This window comes from Conger conger, chromosome 5 (assembly GCF_963514075.1).
Source record: "Conger conger chromosome 5, fConCon1.1, whole genome shotgun sequence".
Lineage (NCBI taxonomy): Eukaryota > Metazoa > Chordata > Actinopteri > Anguilliformes > Congridae > Conger > Conger conger.
In genome coordinates this window covers 22,809,120-22,827,438 of record NC_083764.1, presented here as the reverse complement: position 1 = coordinate 22,827,438, position 18,319 = coordinate 22,809,120, and the positions used below count along the sequence as shown (strand labels likewise).

The 18,319-nt window shown below is 41.0% G+C and overlaps 2 protein-coding genes across 6 annotated transcripts; one reads left to right on the top strand and one right to left on the bottom strand.

Annotated features, from left to right (window-relative positions):
- The first annotated feature begins 30 nt into the window (after nucleotides 1-30).
- rad51 (RAD51 recombinase) lies at nucleotides 31-9,400 on the top strand. 3 transcript variants are annotated; one of them, XM_061244067.1, is made up of 10 exons: nucleotides 31-82; nucleotides 1,575-1,681; nucleotides 2,863-3,000; nucleotides 3,699-3,816; nucleotides 4,221-4,312; nucleotides 5,461-5,555; nucleotides 6,012-6,125; nucleotides 7,147-7,276; nucleotides 7,640-7,761; nucleotides 8,385-9,400. In XM_061244067.1, exons 2-10 carry the CDS (start codon nucleotides 1,598-1,600, stop codon nucleotides 8,506-8,508), a joined length of 1,017 nt encoding a protein of 338 aa, XP_061100051.1. In that variant the 5' UTR covers nucleotides 31-82; nucleotides 1,575-1,597; the 3' UTR covers nucleotides 8,509-9,400. The 3 variants fall into 3 exon arrangements, with proteins under 3 accessions (XP_061100051.1, XP_061100050.1, XP_061100049.1); XM_061244066.1 differs by having other exon boundaries at nucleotides 54-266; XM_061244065.1 differs by having other exon boundaries at nucleotides 54-208; nucleotides 8,385-9,398.
- Nucleotides 9,401-9,825: 425 nt separating this feature from the next.
- Nucleotides 9,826-17,714, bottom strand: LOC133129167 (regulator of microtubule dynamics protein 3-like). 3 transcript variants are annotated; one of them, XM_061243055.1, is made up of 6 exons: nucleotides 17,454-17,714; nucleotides 17,304-17,349; nucleotides 14,975-15,152; nucleotides 14,297-14,428; nucleotides 12,722-13,001; nucleotides 9,826-10,975 (listed from the first exon to the last, which is right to left on the bottom strand). In XM_061243055.1, exons 1-6 carry the CDS (start codon nucleotides 17,487-17,489, stop codon nucleotides 10,895-10,897), a joined length of 753 nt encoding a protein of 250 aa, XP_061099039.1. In that variant the 5' UTR covers nucleotides 17,490-17,714; the 3' UTR covers nucleotides 9,826-10,894. The 3 variants fall into 3 exon arrangements, with proteins under 3 accessions (XP_061099039.1, XP_061099038.1, XP_061099041.1); XM_061243054.1 differs by having other exon boundaries at nucleotides 17,304-17,714; XM_061243057.1 differs by lacking the exon at nucleotides 17,304-17,349.
- Nucleotides 17,715-18,319: the final 605 nt, after the last annotated feature.

Sequence of the window (18,319 nt, the reverse complement as noted above, 5' to 3'; positions counted from 1 at the left end):
ACCGTACCTTTAAGACGCTGGAGACGTCATTACGTATGCACGCAACTCTGCAAGCGGGAGTTTCAGATTAGCCTGGGAGGGGGTGAGTACATAACGATATACGTTAAATTGCTAGTTGAATAGCTAGCAGATCTGGTTTTTTACCCCAAAATACCGAGGTGTTCGACAATCCGTTGTCAGCATCGAATTTCATACATTTATTTATACGGTGAGTAAATACAAGTGTGTCGAAATCTGCTCGCTAGTCCGGTCAAGTTGTTTATACGGTAGCTAACGTTACCTAGCTAGCCATCAGAACAATGGTTTAGTACTGCTACATAGCTATCTAGCCAGGATATTCGAGTTTATAAGAAGTATGTGATTTGTTTAGCAAGTGAATAATCCAGTCTTTAATTCCCAGTTTTGTCATTGATTGTAACCTGATTGCCTTATTTTGTATCTGACACCTCAGACACAAAAAGGGGTTCGCTATAAAGGGTTAACGGCTGGTTATGAGAATTGTGTAAACATTGTTGCGCTGGTAGATGGTAAAGGTCAGCACCCTGTCGTAGTAGCCAGTTCCTTGCTAGCTAATGTGACTAAATTTGGTTATCGGGGCCTGTTTTCTGTTTTCCGACATTATAAGAGGCTGTAGCCAGACGTAACGGGCATTTTGCATTTTAGTTCTCATACAGCAAGCTAAAAATAGGCAACATACACTGCACTCCACAATTATTGCCACCGGTCGTGAATATGCATACAAAATGCTCTAAACTAAAACATAAACTTTATTTTCCAACGTGAGTAAAGTAGTACGCTTTATTAAGGAATCAATGGAATCATTATTGTTATTTTTAAAGAAAAAAATATTCCCCCAAAAACGTTTGAAGGCCCTGGTTTAACACCCGTGGCAAAGATGACAGCATGAGTATTTTCCTATAATTTAGAGGTTAGGAGAGATTCTTGACCATTCCTCTATGCAGACCTTTTCAGAATCATTGATATCCTTGGCATACCCCCCTCTTCACTTTAGACTGCTGGTTTTTCATTAGATTGAAGTTTAGAGGCTGTGATGGCCATTGAATGGTTATTGTTTTTACTTACCCATTTCTGTGTGGATTTACTGTATGCTTGGAGTCCTGCTGGACTGCTTGTTACCTCATTTGTATGCTCAAGCGAAACAGGAAGTGATGGAATGACAATATAGTTTCTTTAGACTGAGATTCATTTAAAGTAAAATTGTATTGCCACTCTCACTTTCTCAGATTTATGCAGTAATTGTTAGGGGTGCCAATAATTTCAGCACCTTTGGTTTGAATTATATTAGCCTACTTAATAAAAAATATGAGTAAATGTATTGAAATAATGTTTGAACATTAAATGTGGATAATTCTACATTTTGCTTATTATATGCAGCCTTTTTCTCTCCATTTTTATTAAGGGTGCCAATAATTCTGGAACCCACTGTAGCTATATCATTATTTAGGCTATTCGCATTTACGGAGAGCCGCAAGTTACAGCCCTCTTACAAACCTCTCTGTCACGTCAATAAATTGTTTTTAAATTATCTTAATTTTGTGGCATGACCTTGTCAGCCATCAGCAGCCTGCGAATTACCATGGCAATGAGAAGCGAGACCAGAGTGGAGGCCGAAGTGGAAGAAGAGGAGTCCTTTGGACCTCAACTTGTGTGCAGACTAGAGGCAAGTTACGGGAGGGGTGTACAGATCCAGATTGTATGATTTTCAGAATTATTGGGAGACCAACCCTACCAATAAATCCTGATGTGTTTCTGTTAGCTACACAGAATACAATTGTCTATCCTGTGTTCTCTAGCTATCCAGCTGGCAAGCAAATTAAATTAATAGCTAATTTGATTTACTTACTTACATTCTTACTGGCTTACGGTACTTTAATACAATGTTGGAGCTTGAGAGTGGCTTATTATCTATCAACAAATGTAAATTATGTACTTTTAAATGGTAAAATTGTATTAATAAATTATTTTGTAAATATTTTCTGTGACAAACACCCAGCCTTAATTATTGCTTGGCTGCAATCATTAATTCATATTTACTATTAATCTGTACTGCTCTGAGATATTGTGTGAAATAGTGTGATTCTTGTTGCAAAGATTATTTCAGTGCATCTTCGAAGCCTAGATCTATGTTTCGGTCTTGCGCCCGCTCTTTAAAGGCGGAGAAATTTCACACACAATTCGACTCTCGTTAATTGCGTGGACTTTAGTAAATTCGACGGAATACATAATCAGCCACACTTATAATATCTCCACCCATTATTTCTGCGATCCACCCTTAAATGCATATGCATTAAGGGCATAAGCGCATCTTGTGATGACTCACCTAGATCACATGCATACTGTAGTTCTAGCCCCGTGCGCCAGTTTGATACATGCAACGTTTCCTGGGCAGAATGCGTGTTTCTGTTAGCTACACAGAGTACAATTGTCTAACCTGCTGGCAAGCAAATTAAATTAATAGCAAATTTTATTTACTTATTTACATTCTTACTGGCTTACAGTAAGACAGAAACCAAGGCTTGTGCACATGAAGATCGTCCCAAAAGGCTCAGTACATCTGGCCCCAAGTTATTGCCTTCAGTCTGAATGAATGGTTTGAATAAAAAAAAAGTTGGTCAAATGTAAAACAGAAAAATCTAGCTACAGAGAATTCTTGTAATAAATTATAAAGCACAGCTCAGTCCACAGGACATTAATGAATCTGTATTTATCGCTTGTTGGTGATTGTTCGGAGGAGAGACCCTGTGAAGGCTGGCAAGTATCAAAAAGCTGCTCATCACTGCATTTTGTACTTGACGACAAGGCCACCCTTCCTTGCGTGTTAATGACTCCATCTCCTCACAGCAATGTGGGATCAGCGCCAGTGATGTAAAGAAGCTGGAGGAGGCAGGCTTCCACACCATCGAGGCCGTTGCCTACGCGCCAAAGAAAGAGCTGCTGAACATCAAGGGGATCAGCGAGGCTAAAGCAGAGAAAATCCTTGTAAGATGAGAAAAATATAATCTCCTAGTCCTATTTTCTCCTCCATTTTGTGATGTCCAGCTGTGTCCTGTTTCCACAGCAGTATTGGCCATCCATTTCTAGATCAGCGTTTCCCAACCCAATCCTCAAGTATACTTTGCCCTGCTAGTTCTTGATTATAGTGACACTAGCCAATTTTTGTGTGGTCAGGATTTGGTTTGTGGGCTCATTTATTTCTGTCATGAATAGTACAAGAGTCTGTTTTTCTCCCCGTGTCTAAAAAAGGTTCTGAGTATGTATGTCACAGCTAGTTTGAAGGCCTGAAGGAATTTGTGTGACTGCACTCACAGGCCACAGTTAATTTGAATTTTATCATTTAGAGGGGCGTACAAATATAGTTTGATTGTGAAAGTCCACAGCAAGTGTTGTTCACCCCTATTGAATAGCATAGTCTGCTGTTGGTCCTCCCCGCTTGTTTTCTGTGGCAGGTTTGTGTAAAGTGCTGTTTGCTTGTTTTGGAGTGTCATTGTGAGATTTCCCTTTTACAGAATCTCACCGCTCGTTCTGTGTAATGGTCACAATAGTTTGCTCTGCAAGACCGCTGGCCTGCATCATTTAAATCCTGTATACACACACACACACACACACCTTTGCCTACACATATGCCTACACACACAGCCCTTCACTGCCCCTCACTGCCCCTCACTGTTTGACTGCAGGCAGAGGCTGCTAAGCTGGTCCCCATGGGCTTCACCACAGCTACAGAGTTCCACCAGCGGCGGGCTGAGATCATTCAGGTCTCCACTGGTTCCAAAGAGCTGGACAAGCTGCTGCAGGGTGAGTTAGACTACAGCCACTGCACTCCAGAGCAGGGATATTTCAGTTAAGCTACTCCTACTGCTTTCTTTTGCTTTGCATTATTGACAAGCCTTTTCAGGTTATGTTTGAGGATTTAGTTCAGCTATGCCAAATCGATATCCGTTATGGTTACATAACCTAGAGCTGAAATTACTTCGGTTTGCAAATGGGTATTGCATTGGTTGTTGTGGTGAAGGTGGTTAATTGACAAAGCATATCATATTTGTAATATGTGCATTTTCAATGAGTATTTTCTAACTGGTAAAATGTCTTGGAACTTTCAAGTTACTACATGCTAGTGTATTAGTCTGCAATTGTGTCACTTGATTTTATATGTAATTGTTTGATTGTACAAATGGCAGTAATTATTTTCCCATGTTCAGGTGGGATTGAAACTGGCTCTATAACGGAGATGTTTGGAGAGTTCCGGACAGGAAAAACACAGCTTTGCCACACCCTTGCTGTGACATGCCAGGTCATTCTCAGCTTCTTCCTCCTTCCATAAGCAGTAGAGGTCTGCATCGGGTTGGAAATGAAACCGAGCCTGCCTGAGCCAAACGTCTTTATGGCCTAATCCAATCCAACAAGCATTAGCCAGATTTACAGCCAGATCGCTAAAATAACAAGCCAAAAAACACAATATAGCAAAAGAGATGTATAAATAATATAAATATATAATATATTTGAATAATGCAGTGTTTCCTGAAAGCTGCTAGTGAAGGTGCCTGTGATTGTGGAGTAGATCCAGTCAGCAAAGCGTCAAGCATGTAAGTGGAGTCTGTATTTGAGCTTTCACACTTCTGTTAATGTGACATTAACTTTGTTACTTACACCTCTGCAACAAACAGCACAGGAACCATTTCCGCTTTCAGTATGTTTGCTGAAGTATGTTTGTAAAATAGAGGTGTAATTTATATTTTAAAGTCCAGCTGGCTTCAGTGCCGTTTTCCCATTCTGTTAATTTTGTCTATAAGATTGCCGCTCCTCTGCTGTCAAATGCATTTAATTTGTACATTAACAGTACGCTACAGGAACTGGAAGCTTTGAGCCATTGTTGCCTATCGTTGTTAACAGCTGGTGGAAGTGTTGCTATGCTACTACTTTTTAGGCATACACACTATGTGACCCATCCCAACATTAAAAAGTTAAAAAGAGATAAAAATAGGCCCGATACCTGACAAAATCTAAGCATTCCTTCTGCCTTTTTGGTTCAGGTCAGTATGCAGACCTTGTATCATTGCTAAAGATTTTATTTTTATTTTTTATTATTATTATTTTTTTTATAAATCCCTGATAGTGCCATTGTTAGATTTACCATATTCTCCAGTTATCAGGAACGAACTGGTTTCGAACTCAGTCCATGAGCAGTGAGCTTAGCTAGACTGTACATCTATAGGAACACAATAGTTATTGCTTAGATCTTTGCACTGTTTTAATCATCTGATGATGAATTGAGAATTGGGTGGCAACCTCATGCCGATTATGTAAAGCATGGCAAAATGCTCTTTCTAAAGCCTTGTGCGGACAAATACGACAGGTACCTTATGGGACATACAAGTTGTTTTAGAGTTGTTTAGTTGTTGATTGCTAAGGGGAGCCTGTCTGTTGCGGTTTTCTTCACAGTTACCCATTGATCAGGGTGGAGGAGAAGGGAAAGCCATGTACATTGACACAGAGGGAACCTTTAGACCAGAGAGACTGCTAGCTGTGGCAGAGAGGTGAGTCTGGTACCCCTTTCAGACCTAGCCCTGTGCTTACACTGTACAAAAAGGCTGTTTATATGCAACGAGGATATTTATTCCAGGGTGGCCTGTAGCATAGTGGTTAAGGTAAATAACTGGGGCACACAAGGTCGGTGGTTCTAATGCCGGTGTAGCCAGAATAAGATCCGCACAGCCGTTGGGCCCTTGAGCAAGTCCCTTAACCCTGCATTGCTCCAGGGGAGGATTGCCTCCTGCTTAGTCTAATCAACTGTACGTAAGAGCGTCTGCCAAAATGCCAATAATGTAATGGGTGAGCATAATGTTGTAATCAAGCTTAGATGATACCTTAACACCGGTTTCCAATTCCATTGAGCTTTTTGCTCTCTTTTTCCACATTGGCTCTCCAAGGGCAACTCTGGTAGCTCCCCTGAAGTTTATTGTCCAAGGTAATGTCCTGCCTTCCTTTCTCAGGTATGGCCTGGTGGGTAGCGATGTCCTTGACAATGTGGCCTACGCCCGAGCTTTCAACACCGACCATCAGACTCAGCTGTTGTACCAAGCCTCCGCTATGATGGCCGAGTCCAGGTGAGACCTCTCCTGTTTTATTTACCCTGTGTTAGGGGAAAAATGCCCTTTTTAACATTTCACAGGTAAACATCGTCTGATGAAATGGATCCCAGCAAAAACAACGATAGCTATACTTGAGTTTAACTTTCGTATTTATTTGCAAAGAAATAACACAAAGTGAGAGCTTAACGGCTTTCTGATTTTAATCAGACAAAGTGAGACTTCATAGTAAGTTCTCAGTACTTTCTCCCAGAAGGGGGCGCTTTACCAAAACAAAAAAGACATGACAAAGATACTAACATTTATCAGTATTTTGTCTTCTGATTACCCCTTGTTGACCTTGCTGTAAGACCGGAATGTGCTAGCTACCCACCCCCGTCTAGGAGAAGCAGAGACATTAAGGTCAAAGGCTGTCTGTCTGCTGGGAGAGACAGAGAAAGTCTCCTAGTAAGCACTTAATTCAGAAAGTAGTCTAATAGTAATAAGGATTAAAAATAAAAGCTTAATTTTAATCGTGTGATTGTCTTTGTTAAAACACATTGTGAATTAAGAATCAGTTAAGAAACCTGTCACTACCTACACAGCTGTTGATCAACTCGTACCAATAGTATCATTGTGAGACGGTAATTATCAGAACTAGCTTCTGTTCATGCGCTCACTTATTGTGTGCTCTGATGTTGCTTCAATTGGATTGTTATTTGTGAGAGTTGAAAATGTATTTTTGTCGTCATACCGGTAACATTAGCTGTCGCTTGTTTATTACCATAGTGATGTGTCTTTGTTTCCCAGCTGCTACGGAAGACCAGTTCTTCTTAAAATTTTTATGTTTTTTTTGTTCCCTGATATTAAGAGAGGCCTGCTCTTTCTTGAGACTTTGTCTAACAGAAATTGTACGGTACTGAACAAGAATCCAAAAATCCCACTATAAAGATTGTCGGTAGTCAAAATGTAGCTTATATTTGTATATCAGATGTCTCATTGGTGTGACACCAATGCACCCCAACGGCTGGGCTTAAATTACATGTTTCACCCGTCCCAGGTATGCCTTGCTGATCGTAGACAGCGCTACCGCCCTCTACAGGACGGACTACTCCGGCAGGGGCGAGCTGTCTGCCCGTCAGGGCCACCTGGGCAGGTTTCTGCGTATGTTGCTGAGGCTGGCTGACGAGGTAAGCAGGAGGTGCAGCCGAGGGCCACACTGGCAGTTATGTGCCAATATTGCAATACATTTACTGCCCCTTTACTTCACTGTATTCAGTTTATTTTTACAGGGACGGTGCGCATTGGTAAACATTTCTGTAAAGTAGAACGTCTACCTGCACCAAACAATTTCAAGATTGGTCTTAGAATCCAGGTGTCCAGGTGTTAATTGGGTTAAAGATGGTAAAAATAATCCAATAAAGGCATTTGCCATTTCAATAATCAGAGTATTAGCATAATCAAGCTAAGATTGGAGTATTAGTGTGTATGTAAACTGTGTTCACTGTGCACCCATGTTGCCCTTCAGTGGTTCTTTGCTTGTTCTCTGGCAGTTTGGTGTCGCCGTGGTGATCACCAACCAGGTAGTGGCCCAAGTGGACGGTGCTGCCATGTTTTCTGCAGATCCAAAAAAGCCCATTGGGGGTAACATCATGGCTCATGCGTCCACTACAAGGTACATGTCCCCCTGAGAAATGGCCTCTTTACCAGGCAAACTGCAGATGTGTCACTTCCCTATCTGCTGTTAGATACAGAGAGCAAAATACTAGAATTAGAATGACTTGTGACATTTATTTTAAGTTAAGGAGAAATGGGACATTACATACGTGAATGTGTTGTGCTTAGCCTGGTGCCAACACAAACCCAATAATCTAGTCGATTTGTACGGTGATGGATTGTCATTTTTAATACCATTAATAGTGTTTCACGAATGTGATTTGTCTTTCATCTCCTTTAAATGAATAAGGGAGCTTTCAGGCTGTTGTTGTTTTCTGTTTATTTTTATATCTGTAATTATGTATGAAAAGTTAATCAGGGATAATCTATTCACTATCTCACAAAAATTCATAGTTAATTGATTGTTTGTAAAAAACATTTTTGAGTCCCCTATGAGCAATGCCACTTGGCCTAAGCCAATTTTGAAGATGCATGCATTGTATTAATTATATCGGTGCACATGCTGATTCTAGGTCTAGGGAATTAGATTGTCAGTCAGTGAGCTACACTTCCATCGAGTTGCTTGCATATAATGTAACACACTTAAACATGCACTTTAACTAAACGGTGTCTTTCCATCAGGCTGTACTTGAGAAAAGGCAGAGGAGAGACCAGGATATGTAAGATCTACGACTCGCCATGCCTCCCAGAGGCTGAGGCCATGTTCGCCATTAACGCTGATGGGGTGGGAGATGCCAAGGACTGAGGAAGCGAGGCAAATGACATGCTGGGGGGTCGAGGCTGCAGTCGGAGGGCCAGAGACAAGCAGGCCGCTGTTCCTCCTCCAAGGGACGAAGCTTGCTGTTCTCGTTGCAGATATGCTGGGGGGGTGGTGGTTTGTCTTTTGTTGTTTTCCTAAATCTTAACGTCTTAATTTGCTCACTCAGTAACATTTTTTCCATATCTGTGCTAGGATGATGGTGCAGAAGATATGTTTTACAGACGCACACTGTGAGAGTTCTCTCTGTGCAACTGTACACAGCTAATTAACTGTTATAGTTAGGTTGGTCGGAGCAAAGAACCTGCCCACACCGGCCCTCCACGAACTGCCTTCCTCTCTTGCCCAACAGCAATGCTTAGTCATCCCCAAACCTTAGCATATTTTCCTTTTCCAGAAGACTGAAGTCATGAAATTTGAGGACATAGAAAGCCTATACATGGTGGGATTTTGGGAGAGTTGAGCCGCAGCTGTGGAAGGGAATGTGACAATGGCAATGCCCTTCACGGAAAGGACTGCATTTCAGTCACTGTGCTCCCAGAGTTCAAGACAAGGAAGGAATATCCCCAGTTCACTGCCTTGTTTAAAAAAATGAAAAAGGAACATCCTTTCTTAGGTTTATCAAGAGAGCCACCAGATAGTTTTGTTTTGTTGGGATTTGGGATGTCCCTGTCCAGTCTTTTACTTGTATTTTTGTGTGGCCAATGTTTTGTGCAGTTCACACTCTTTTGTTTGTCTTGCATATAATTTTTGTATATAAGATGCACTATTAAAATTATTTTATATCATGAGGAAAGGTGCTATACAATCTGTTGAATAAATAGGAGCAAAATTCTATTCATGTTTCTATCTTTCAGACATGTGCCTGTTAATTTGTATACTGTTGTTTTAATAGATAGAACTCCGAAAACAACGTCTCTTGTTTTTCTACTGTTGTGTATTTCAAATACACGATACCTCATGTAAATAAGACCGCTTGGACTGCTAAGGTGTATTTCTTCACTTTGAAGGAGGTAGGCTACTGACTCTGACTCTGTCTTTATGCTAAGCTAACATGTTTTGCTAACCTGGAAATTGAGCCAGTGAATGCCCAAAAATGTATAATAAATTAAATGTTGGTGTTTTCCTTTAAAGTAACATTAATGGGCAATGGTGCACATTTGGGCACATCATGGTAAAAGTAGGCAGGTAAGGAGCACCCTCATCTCAATGTCCATTTAAACAATGCTGATGTAATGAAAGGTCTAGTGAAACATTACTGTCATCAATTGGCACACACAAAAAATATACCCAACAGTTGACAACTTGCATTACAGTATTTAATGAGAACTGTATAGGTGCACATTCATTCCTGTACCCAGAACAGTGAAGGGGGATATCGCCAATTAACAGTTCACAATTGATTCAATGAGTCATATTTTTAAAATATATTTTAACCATATATAAAATAAGGCATAGCTTTGGTCATTAAGCACAAAGATAATCCAATTCCTTAAAAATAAATTATATAAATAAAAAGTGTTTTCTTTCCTTTTCAAAAGTCAAGTCTTTCAGTGCAAACTTACTCTGCTACTGAAAGCATACAACATAAATAAGTTCAAGCTAACCTTTGGTCAAGAACAAAATGTATACATATTTTACAGGACAACAAGACATGCTACTCGCATTACGCAGTCCAATCCAAAGTGCATCACGAAAAAACATTCACGGATATGGAATGTGAACATCTGTGCCAACAATTGTTTTTTTTGTTTGCTTGCCCTAAAACATGTTCTTTGGAACAGAACCATTGAGATTTACACCAATATTCAATCTAACAGCCTTACCAATAATGTTCACCCTGAAAATACCAATTGCTGAAAGTAAGAATATAGAAATATTTTATTACTGTCAGTGGTTAGACAGAACCTGGTAATTCTTATTCTGATGATCCAGTTTCATTCAGAAACTTTCTTACAATATGCAACCTCATATGAAGAATAAGGAGATATAGGTTCACAAATGGAACCAAAAATATAATTATTTGTTCAGCTCAATCTGGGTATACATTGGGCAATTGGAAACCTAAGTGCACTGCTATTTTTGTACTATGCCTATAACCCTAAAATAATGCTTTCTCATCCTGCTTAGGGAGATGTGAGGGATATCATTGTGCAGGTCACTGACAGGCTGCAAAAAAAGCGCTCTAACTCCCATCTGAGAAGTCCATCTCCCATGAAATGGCACATATTCCAGGCTAAAGATTTAGACTGGTCCCAAAACAGTTGGGTATACCTTTCCCTTAGGGTGCTGCAGAACGAGGCGTGCAGGGGCGGTTTTTGAGAAACGAGTGGAAAGGCTCCGTGGGTTGGGATGTGCTGGCTTGTGCGTGGCTTTATTGCTTCCCTCTAGAAACGAGAGCTCCTTGCCCATCCTTCACTGCCTCCTGTGCTTCCGGGCTGGTGCCGTCTACATCCTGCAGAGGGAGATGAATGGTTTTGGATTCAAATACTTTGCTATGCTTTTCTGAGCTTGTCTGGTGTATTGGAGTGCTCTCAAAAAGTACAAACCCTGCCTTCTAGTCCTCTAGGTTGGCTCAATTGTAGCAGGCAAGATCAACCAAGCACAGATAAGTATTTGAATCCAAATCAATTACGTAGTTGACCCACGTCTGGAGGACATGCGATTAAGGACAATTTCTCTAAATCAGCCTGGTTACAGCACAGCACAGGTGTGTAAGGGAAGGGACCACAGATGTATTCTTGTGCTAAGGTCTTCACTGCTCAGATGTGTTTTTGCAGTAGCTGGAAACTACTAAAGGAAAGCTCCTGAATTTCACAGTCCAATCTGAATTCTCAGTGTAAAAACTCCATACAAATATAACTGCGGTTCTTTATGAAAGAAATTATTCAGGCAAGTGGACGCACAAATTCAGTGGCTGCTGTTCAGAGGTGACTGAAAGCGACACCGTAACAGGCGATAAAATATTTCATGGTAGTTCAGTTCTTCTATCAGAGCTGCCCAATCCCTGTTCCTGGAGATCTACCATCCTGTAGGTTTCCCCTCCAACCCTAAGAAATCACACCTCATTCAACAGCTAGAGATCTTTTTGAGCTGCTAATGATTCCTCGAGCAGGAATCATCAAATCATGGTCCTTGAGCTCAAAGAACTACGGGTTTTCCACCCTCCCTTTACCTGGGAGTCTGGTATGAAGACAGTCTGGTCAATCAGTAGCACGAATTGTTCTGTTTCTTTGTCCAGGAGAAAAGAAAACCAGGACTGGATTTTGATTCAAGGTCCAGATTTGATGATCCCTGGTGCAGAGGTTGGTCAGCCTTGCTTGTTGTGTTTGAGAGGTAGCTGCTATGTTGGAACTGGAGAGGAGAGCATAGGGCAAGAGGTCTAGCCAACTCGATGTTACACACCTTATGGCACCAGAAAAAAAAAAAAATCAAAGTATAAAATATGAAACAAAAGAATGAGTTGGGGCTGAGCCAACACTCCCTTGGAGGGTTACAGACCTGAATGGAGCGGAAAAAGAACAGAGGCTTCTTACGCAAGACTGGTGCAAGCGTTCAGTGCAACCAGATAAAGGCTTGCCTTCAGAGGAAAAAGAGAAGGACAATTCATAACTCCAGCTGTGAAACAAAGCTCCTTTCTCCTGGTGCGGACCCACACCAGCCTGTAGTTCAGATTTCTGTCAGGCACGGGGCCGTTGTCTGTGCCTGGAGGCATTGTGCCCAGAACATCCCACCTATGGCCTGCACATTGGCTGCATGCCCTGAAGCACTTTGGTGGGCTTTATCTCCTCCTCCCCAGCTCTATCTCCTGGCTGGGAGGTTTCTACCGACACCGAAGACACAAATTACATTTATATTTCTGTAACGCTTTTCATAGAGGACTGTCGCGAAGATCCTTTACAGAGTAACAGAAAAGAGGGAAAAAAGGGGAATACAAGCTCAGAGCCCCTTGATAGCAAGCGGTAAAGAAAACTAGCTGATCTGAAGAAATCTTCAGAGGAATCCGGCTATAGTGGGGGATGCGCGTCCTCCGCTGGCCTGTAAGTTGAGTTGGTAACAGCTGAGGTATTCAACTAGCAGGTCACGTAGAAAGTCCACATGAAGGGATATAAAGCTATGCTTTTAATACACTATCATTTATACAGACATAAGGTTCTCAGAACACATGCACGGGGCAGCTATGGACACTGTTCCCACTCACCAGGCCCCAGTCGGGACAGTGCGGCTGGGGACCCTGCCCTTCGTCCTGGGGGCCACGCAAGGGCGCGCCATTGTTCCGGGGGACCTCCGTGTCGCCCGGGGACTCAGCATCCGAGAACGCCTCCTCCTCGGTCTCCGTGTCGCTGGAGTCCCTCCTTAGTGTGCACTCTGTGATATGGCTCCTTTCATCGTCTTCCTCGTCTTCCTCGTTCTCTGGATCCTTCTTCATCTCCTGTCCCGCCTCGCCGTAGCAGTCAGACTCCCCGTTGGCCGTAGTGTACCTGGAGAGGCAGGTTTGAGCAGTGGTCTCAAACTTGGTGCCGTGTGTATCCTGGGTTTTATTCCAGCCTCAGTTCTTGAATATATTTGTTAAATTACTTGCTAAATTAGGGCTGTAGGTTTGCGCATAGTGCATATAAGTGAAATGTTATTTGTGTTGTCTAAATAACAACTGTTGTTCATATTTTGTGCTTTAATGCAGTTCAAAATACATAAGGCTGAATTAGTTTGAGACTACTGCCATAGAGGGTCAGAAAGCAAAAAAACAACAGGTTTACAGTATCTTAGGATGACCAGGACCTACTTGATAAAAAAAATGTACATGCAGAATGTGCGTACACAACAGTATATTTCAAAGAAACTATCTGTATATCACAAAACTATATCTGAGACAGCTGCTTATGCAGAATATGCTGAGGTGTCCTGGCTGAGACTTCCCAGCTCTGGCCTTTTGAAACCTTCCATAGTGTAACTACCTTTGTTGGCTTGAGAAGGATTTGTCTGTGTCACAGTAAATGTGACAGACCCAATTTTTAAAAACATACTGATTTCAAGCTTTATTCGATACTTTGAACACTGTGTAACATTGTGCAATACATGACATTTACACAACAGCACTTTACATAAAAAAGATTTTGGCAGACAAAAGCGACGTACAATACAGAATGCATGTCAGATAGCCACATACATCAAGTCAAGGTACAGTGCTGTCAGGATGTATTTGGACAGTGACAGGGACAGTGTTTTTGCTGTGTACTCCAGCAAACAAAACGTTGAAATGAAACAATCAATATGTGGTTCAAGTGCAGACTTTCAGCTTTAATTTGAGGGTTTTTTCATCCATATTAGGTGAACCGTGTAGGAATTGCAGACCTTTTTATACACAGTTCCCCCAATTTTATGGGACCAAAAGTAATTGGACAAATAAACAAAAACTTAAATTAATTAATCATATTCAATATTTTGATGGAAATCCTTTGCAATCAATGAGTGAAGTCTACGGCCCATGGACATCACCAGATGTCTTCAGCTAGTGAAATACATGCTCAGTTGGATTGAGGTCAGGTGATCCAAGAAACAAGAACATTCCACTTTCTGGCCTGAAAAAACTCCTTCGTTGCTTTGGCTGTATGTCCAAATACTTACAGACTGCACCTTGATACTACTCAAGCAGACATTATGCCATATACTTTCAATATGAAATGCATGAAAAGGCACATATGCTAATTTGTTGATAATTTGTAAATGGGGAATGCTTCTGAAAAAGAAGGGAGAAGTTATCTTGGTGAACACGCACCCGCCCTCACTCTCCTCATCAAAGCGACTCCTGGCACTGAAGTAGACGGAGCTGGAGCTGGCAGAGTCGACGCGGTCACGTGGCAGGGGCCTCCGTCGCCGCGACACCTTCTGGCTCTCCTCCACGTCTTTCCTGAGCGGAAACCCAAACAAAAGGCGGGTCGAGGGCAGTGCTGTAAAACATCGCTCTTCAGACACTTTCACCACACTATCACCCTTGGCCAACTGAATCGCATCAGACATTCACCGGTGGTGGGAAAGTGGGGCTTCGAAGCCAAATCAAACTGAGTGTACGTGCCAGGTGTATCATTGACATGAATCAATCAAATGTTTTCAGCAGAGAGTCATCTTTTGATTGAGAGCACATGGTAGCTCAACCCTTCAGAAATACAGAAGAATGTCTGATTCCAAAATTAATCTTGAATCAACGTTACACTGCTGTTTATCTCGATTTACTTCATAATTAACCCGATTATCTTGAGATACTGTCTGTTGCTGTTTATTTGCATAACATTGCTGGTTGGAGTGCAGTGCATTTTCTGTAAAGAAAAACTGACAAAAAAGGTAATACAAACCAGTGCTGTGATGTATTTGTAGTTAAAAACGTAATGTCTCAAAGTCAAGCCCATACTGCTTTCCCATTCATTTCAGTTCAATCACTTCATGAGTATGCACTCACTTGACATCCTGCACAATCTGCTCAGCTACGTCCTGTAGATCAACTCGAAGAGAGCCAACCTCAGCGCGCAAGCGGGCCACACTCTGGAGAACCTCATCCAGCTTGTTGTTCAGTTCCACCTGCTGCTCCACTAAATGGCCCCGCTTTGGCCTAATAGCCAGTGCCTCCACCGATGAGCCTGCAGGGGGCACAGTACGATTGCTAGGACGTAACCATAATATAGCATAATATGGTGGTGACAGACACCAGCTTGATTTGACTATTTTTTTCATAACAGAAAAGCCCGTATTTTGATTGGTGGTAAGTAATAGCACAGTATCACATGCTAGCTACTTGATGGCAGACAGATCAGTTTCAGTACTGATCTGAGGTCAGTACTTGCAGGCAGAATCTAACTAGAAGCATAATTCCCATAGCCTAAGGCACTGTGTTTACACTGCACTAGGTATGCCATATGAATGAGAGCTATTGACATTACTTATATAAAAAAATTATTTAAACAAAAAATATTTAAACAATTTATTCACAAAAGGATGATCAAATCCTGACCAAGGAGGCATAACCTTGAAAATGCAATTGGTTTTATGTCTGTATCTAATGTGTATGGAAAGCTATTCGGAATTTCCACAGTAATGTCAACCTGAGCAAGGAAAAATAAACTTACTTACTTCCAAATTAAACGTCTTTCACATTTAGACTTAGGGCATATATTTTTGAGTACAGATCTAATTTGGCCATTGTATTAATGAAGCGGCACATTATTAACATTACAGTGCAGGATGCATTGAACTTGTTTTTTAACTCACATCTGTGCCCATATCTCACATCTTTAGTATTCAGGGCTTTACGCAAATAGAATACAATTAAAGAACAATGCATTATTTCTGTCCAAATGTGGGAATACAGTAGGCTACACCAGACATTGATCTCACTGAATTGTTTGATTACAATTTTGGGCAGTTCCTTTTAGTCTCCACAGTTTGCTCTTGCCATCACTCTAAAACAAGTCAACCTTGGTCGCATCCCTGGATGCTCTTTTATGTACTTCGCAAACTGTAACCTGGCCATCCTGTTTTTGTGGCCAACTAGTGGTTTGAATCTTGTAGTGAAGCCTCTGTAGTTGTTTCTGAAATGTTCTGTGAACCATAGTCACTGACACTGCCTGTCTCCTGAAGCGTGTTTACTGTCAGTCAGACCCATGTTTGGGGACTTCATTATGATGAGAATTTATCCGTCATCAACTGTAGAGGTCTACACCCTTTGTGATGACTTCTTAATAATGTCCCAAACAGTCCATTACGTGACCATTTTGAAATCTGATAAAATGTAGGCTAACAAAAGGAAAATGCTTAAAAATTGAATGAATTACTATTGAAATTGATGCTATTTGGTGGCCATCCTCAAAACCAATTCAGATGGTTTTCTAACCATTGCAGATGATAATAAATGTGTTTTAGGAAGTAGATCATCAAACATTGTGTATTTCAGACTTGTAACATCTATAACGCTTGTATTTCCTCATAAAAATCTAGAGAAAAATATAAATATTTAAAAGAATTTTAGGTTCAGCCAAGCCTCCTACATTGCATGGATATCAAACCTTCTGCATTAGCCTTTAAAATGAAACTACTTTTAAATGTAAAAGCTTTTAGAAAGTGTCTGGTCTCCCAAAAATACGTTTTTTAGCATCACATCCATAACCCAAGTTATCTGTCAAATTTCTTTCGAATTATCTAAATGTTTTCTATTATTTTATTGGCCCTTCCCCTCTATGCTATGATAATATGCATTAACCTTTTTTTTTTTTATCATGTAAGACTGGGTTTTATTTGTAATTTTGTGTCCAAAAATGAATTTTAATCAAGCATTAACCTTAGCTACCTCGGAAGTGTGTCCTTCAAAGAGCATTTGGTTTTAGATTTGTCGTTTTGATGGGAATTATTGACAAATAGGCTATATGACAATAATAGGCTATGTCTATCGTACAGCTTTACACGGAAGCTTTCAGGACGGTCAATTTCTGAGTCAAAAATGAAATTTACCAGTACCGCATTTTGCTGCAGGTAGCAGCAGCGTTTGCTACGATAGTTAGCTACAGGTTAGCAAATGAGTTCTCTGCAAATCGCGCAGCGAATGTCATTAACTAAATTACTTTTTGGCAAAACTGACTTGGAAGTTACACCTATGTCAAAATGTAACTTAAATGTCCATTAGCGGACTAGTTAGCCAGGCAGGTTTATAGCGAAATGCTAATCGCGCCATATACTTAACTAATTTAGACTAATTCACACAGATTGTATCTGCGTTTGACCTGCGGTAACGTTCTTACCTTGCACCTCAAGTACGCGTGAAACCGTTGCTATGCTCGCTCCATCCTTGTTTAACAAGAGTGCATCAGAATTACTCGAGAGTGACAAACTTTGACATAATCTGCGTTTCATTTTCTTGTATATCACAAGAATCAAAACCAAGCTAATACCCGCAGTGGCACCAACGCCCAGTCCAATCCAAGCATTTCTTCCCAGCTTGTTCATAACTGAAAACTGACGCAGTGCCCCACTGGCAAGCTATAGCAAAGGCTACTTTTTTTTTACTTGAAATTGTTCGCTTGTTAGCTTGCTTGCTAAAGACAGTGAAAACAGGCACACATGCTGCTAGCTAGCAACGGGACAGATCACACACATTTCGTAGGTCGCCGATGTTGTGTCTAGTTAGCTATTACGTTGGCAGATCAAATTAAAATGTGTTACCGTTAAGATAGATATTCGTGACGTTGTGTCACGATTGGCTAGCTAGCTAACTGTCTCACGCTAAAATATTGTATTCAATTTGGGCTTCTTCTGACTTTTCCCAACACGTTCTGTTTTAGCTAACTAATTAATCACTTCTCCAGTCAACGTCGTTTCTCTGAACGACTGCCTCAGGCGACGCATCTTCCAAATCCAACTAACGTGCGCAACTTCACGGTTGGACATTATACAGTTCTATGGTTTCCAGACCGATGGAGGACAACACAGACGAAACCACGTGACACAACTGAGACAAGCGATACTCCGAATTATTGTTGTTGAAACCAAGACAGAGAGATACGCTTTTGAAGAAAATGCATTCGCTATACTACCATTTACCTAAGTGTATAACAATTCAACAATAAGTGTATACGTCTGTAAAGGCCAATTCCTTTGTTTTTGCAACATTACATTTGGAGTTGAGATAAAAAGATGAACAAGAGCCTTTATTTCCTGCTATGTGTTAAACTACTTAGAACATAGCACCCTTGGTATCAGACCATCCAGTTTTTAGGTGAGCAAAAGTACTGGAACAGAGAGTATTTAAGTAAATTAA

What these genes read in the sequence shown, in the direction of transcription:
- rad51 (XM_061244067.1), top strand. Translation starts at nt 1,598, where the DNA reads ATGGCAATGAGAAGCGAGACCAGAGTGGAGGCCGAAGTGGAAGAAGAG. An exon ending in CTAAAGCAGAGAAAATCCTT is followed by an intron (nt 3,001 to 3,698) that starts GTAAGATGAGAA and finishes GTTTGACTGCAG; the next exon opens with GCAGAGGCTGCTAAGCTGGT. An exon ending in CCCTTGCTGTGACATGCCAG is followed by an intron (nt 4,313 to 5,460) that starts GTCATTCTCAGC and finishes TTTTCTTCACAG; the next exon opens with TTACCCATTGATCAGGGTGG.
- LOC133129167 (XM_061243054.1), bottom strand. Translation starts at nt 17,508, where the DNA reads ATGAACAAGCTGGGAAGAAATGCTTGGATTGGACTGGGCGTTGGTGCC. An exon ending in CAGATTGTGCAGGATGTCAA is followed by an intron (nt 14,429 to 14,974) that starts GTGAGTGCATAC and finishes GTTTCCGCTCAG; the next exon opens with GAAAGACGTGGAGGAGAGCC. An exon ending in GATGAGGAGAGTGAGGGCGG is followed by an intron (nt 13,002 to 14,296) that starts GTGCGTGTTCAC and finishes CTGCCTCTCCAG; the next exon opens with GTACACTACGGCCAACGGGG.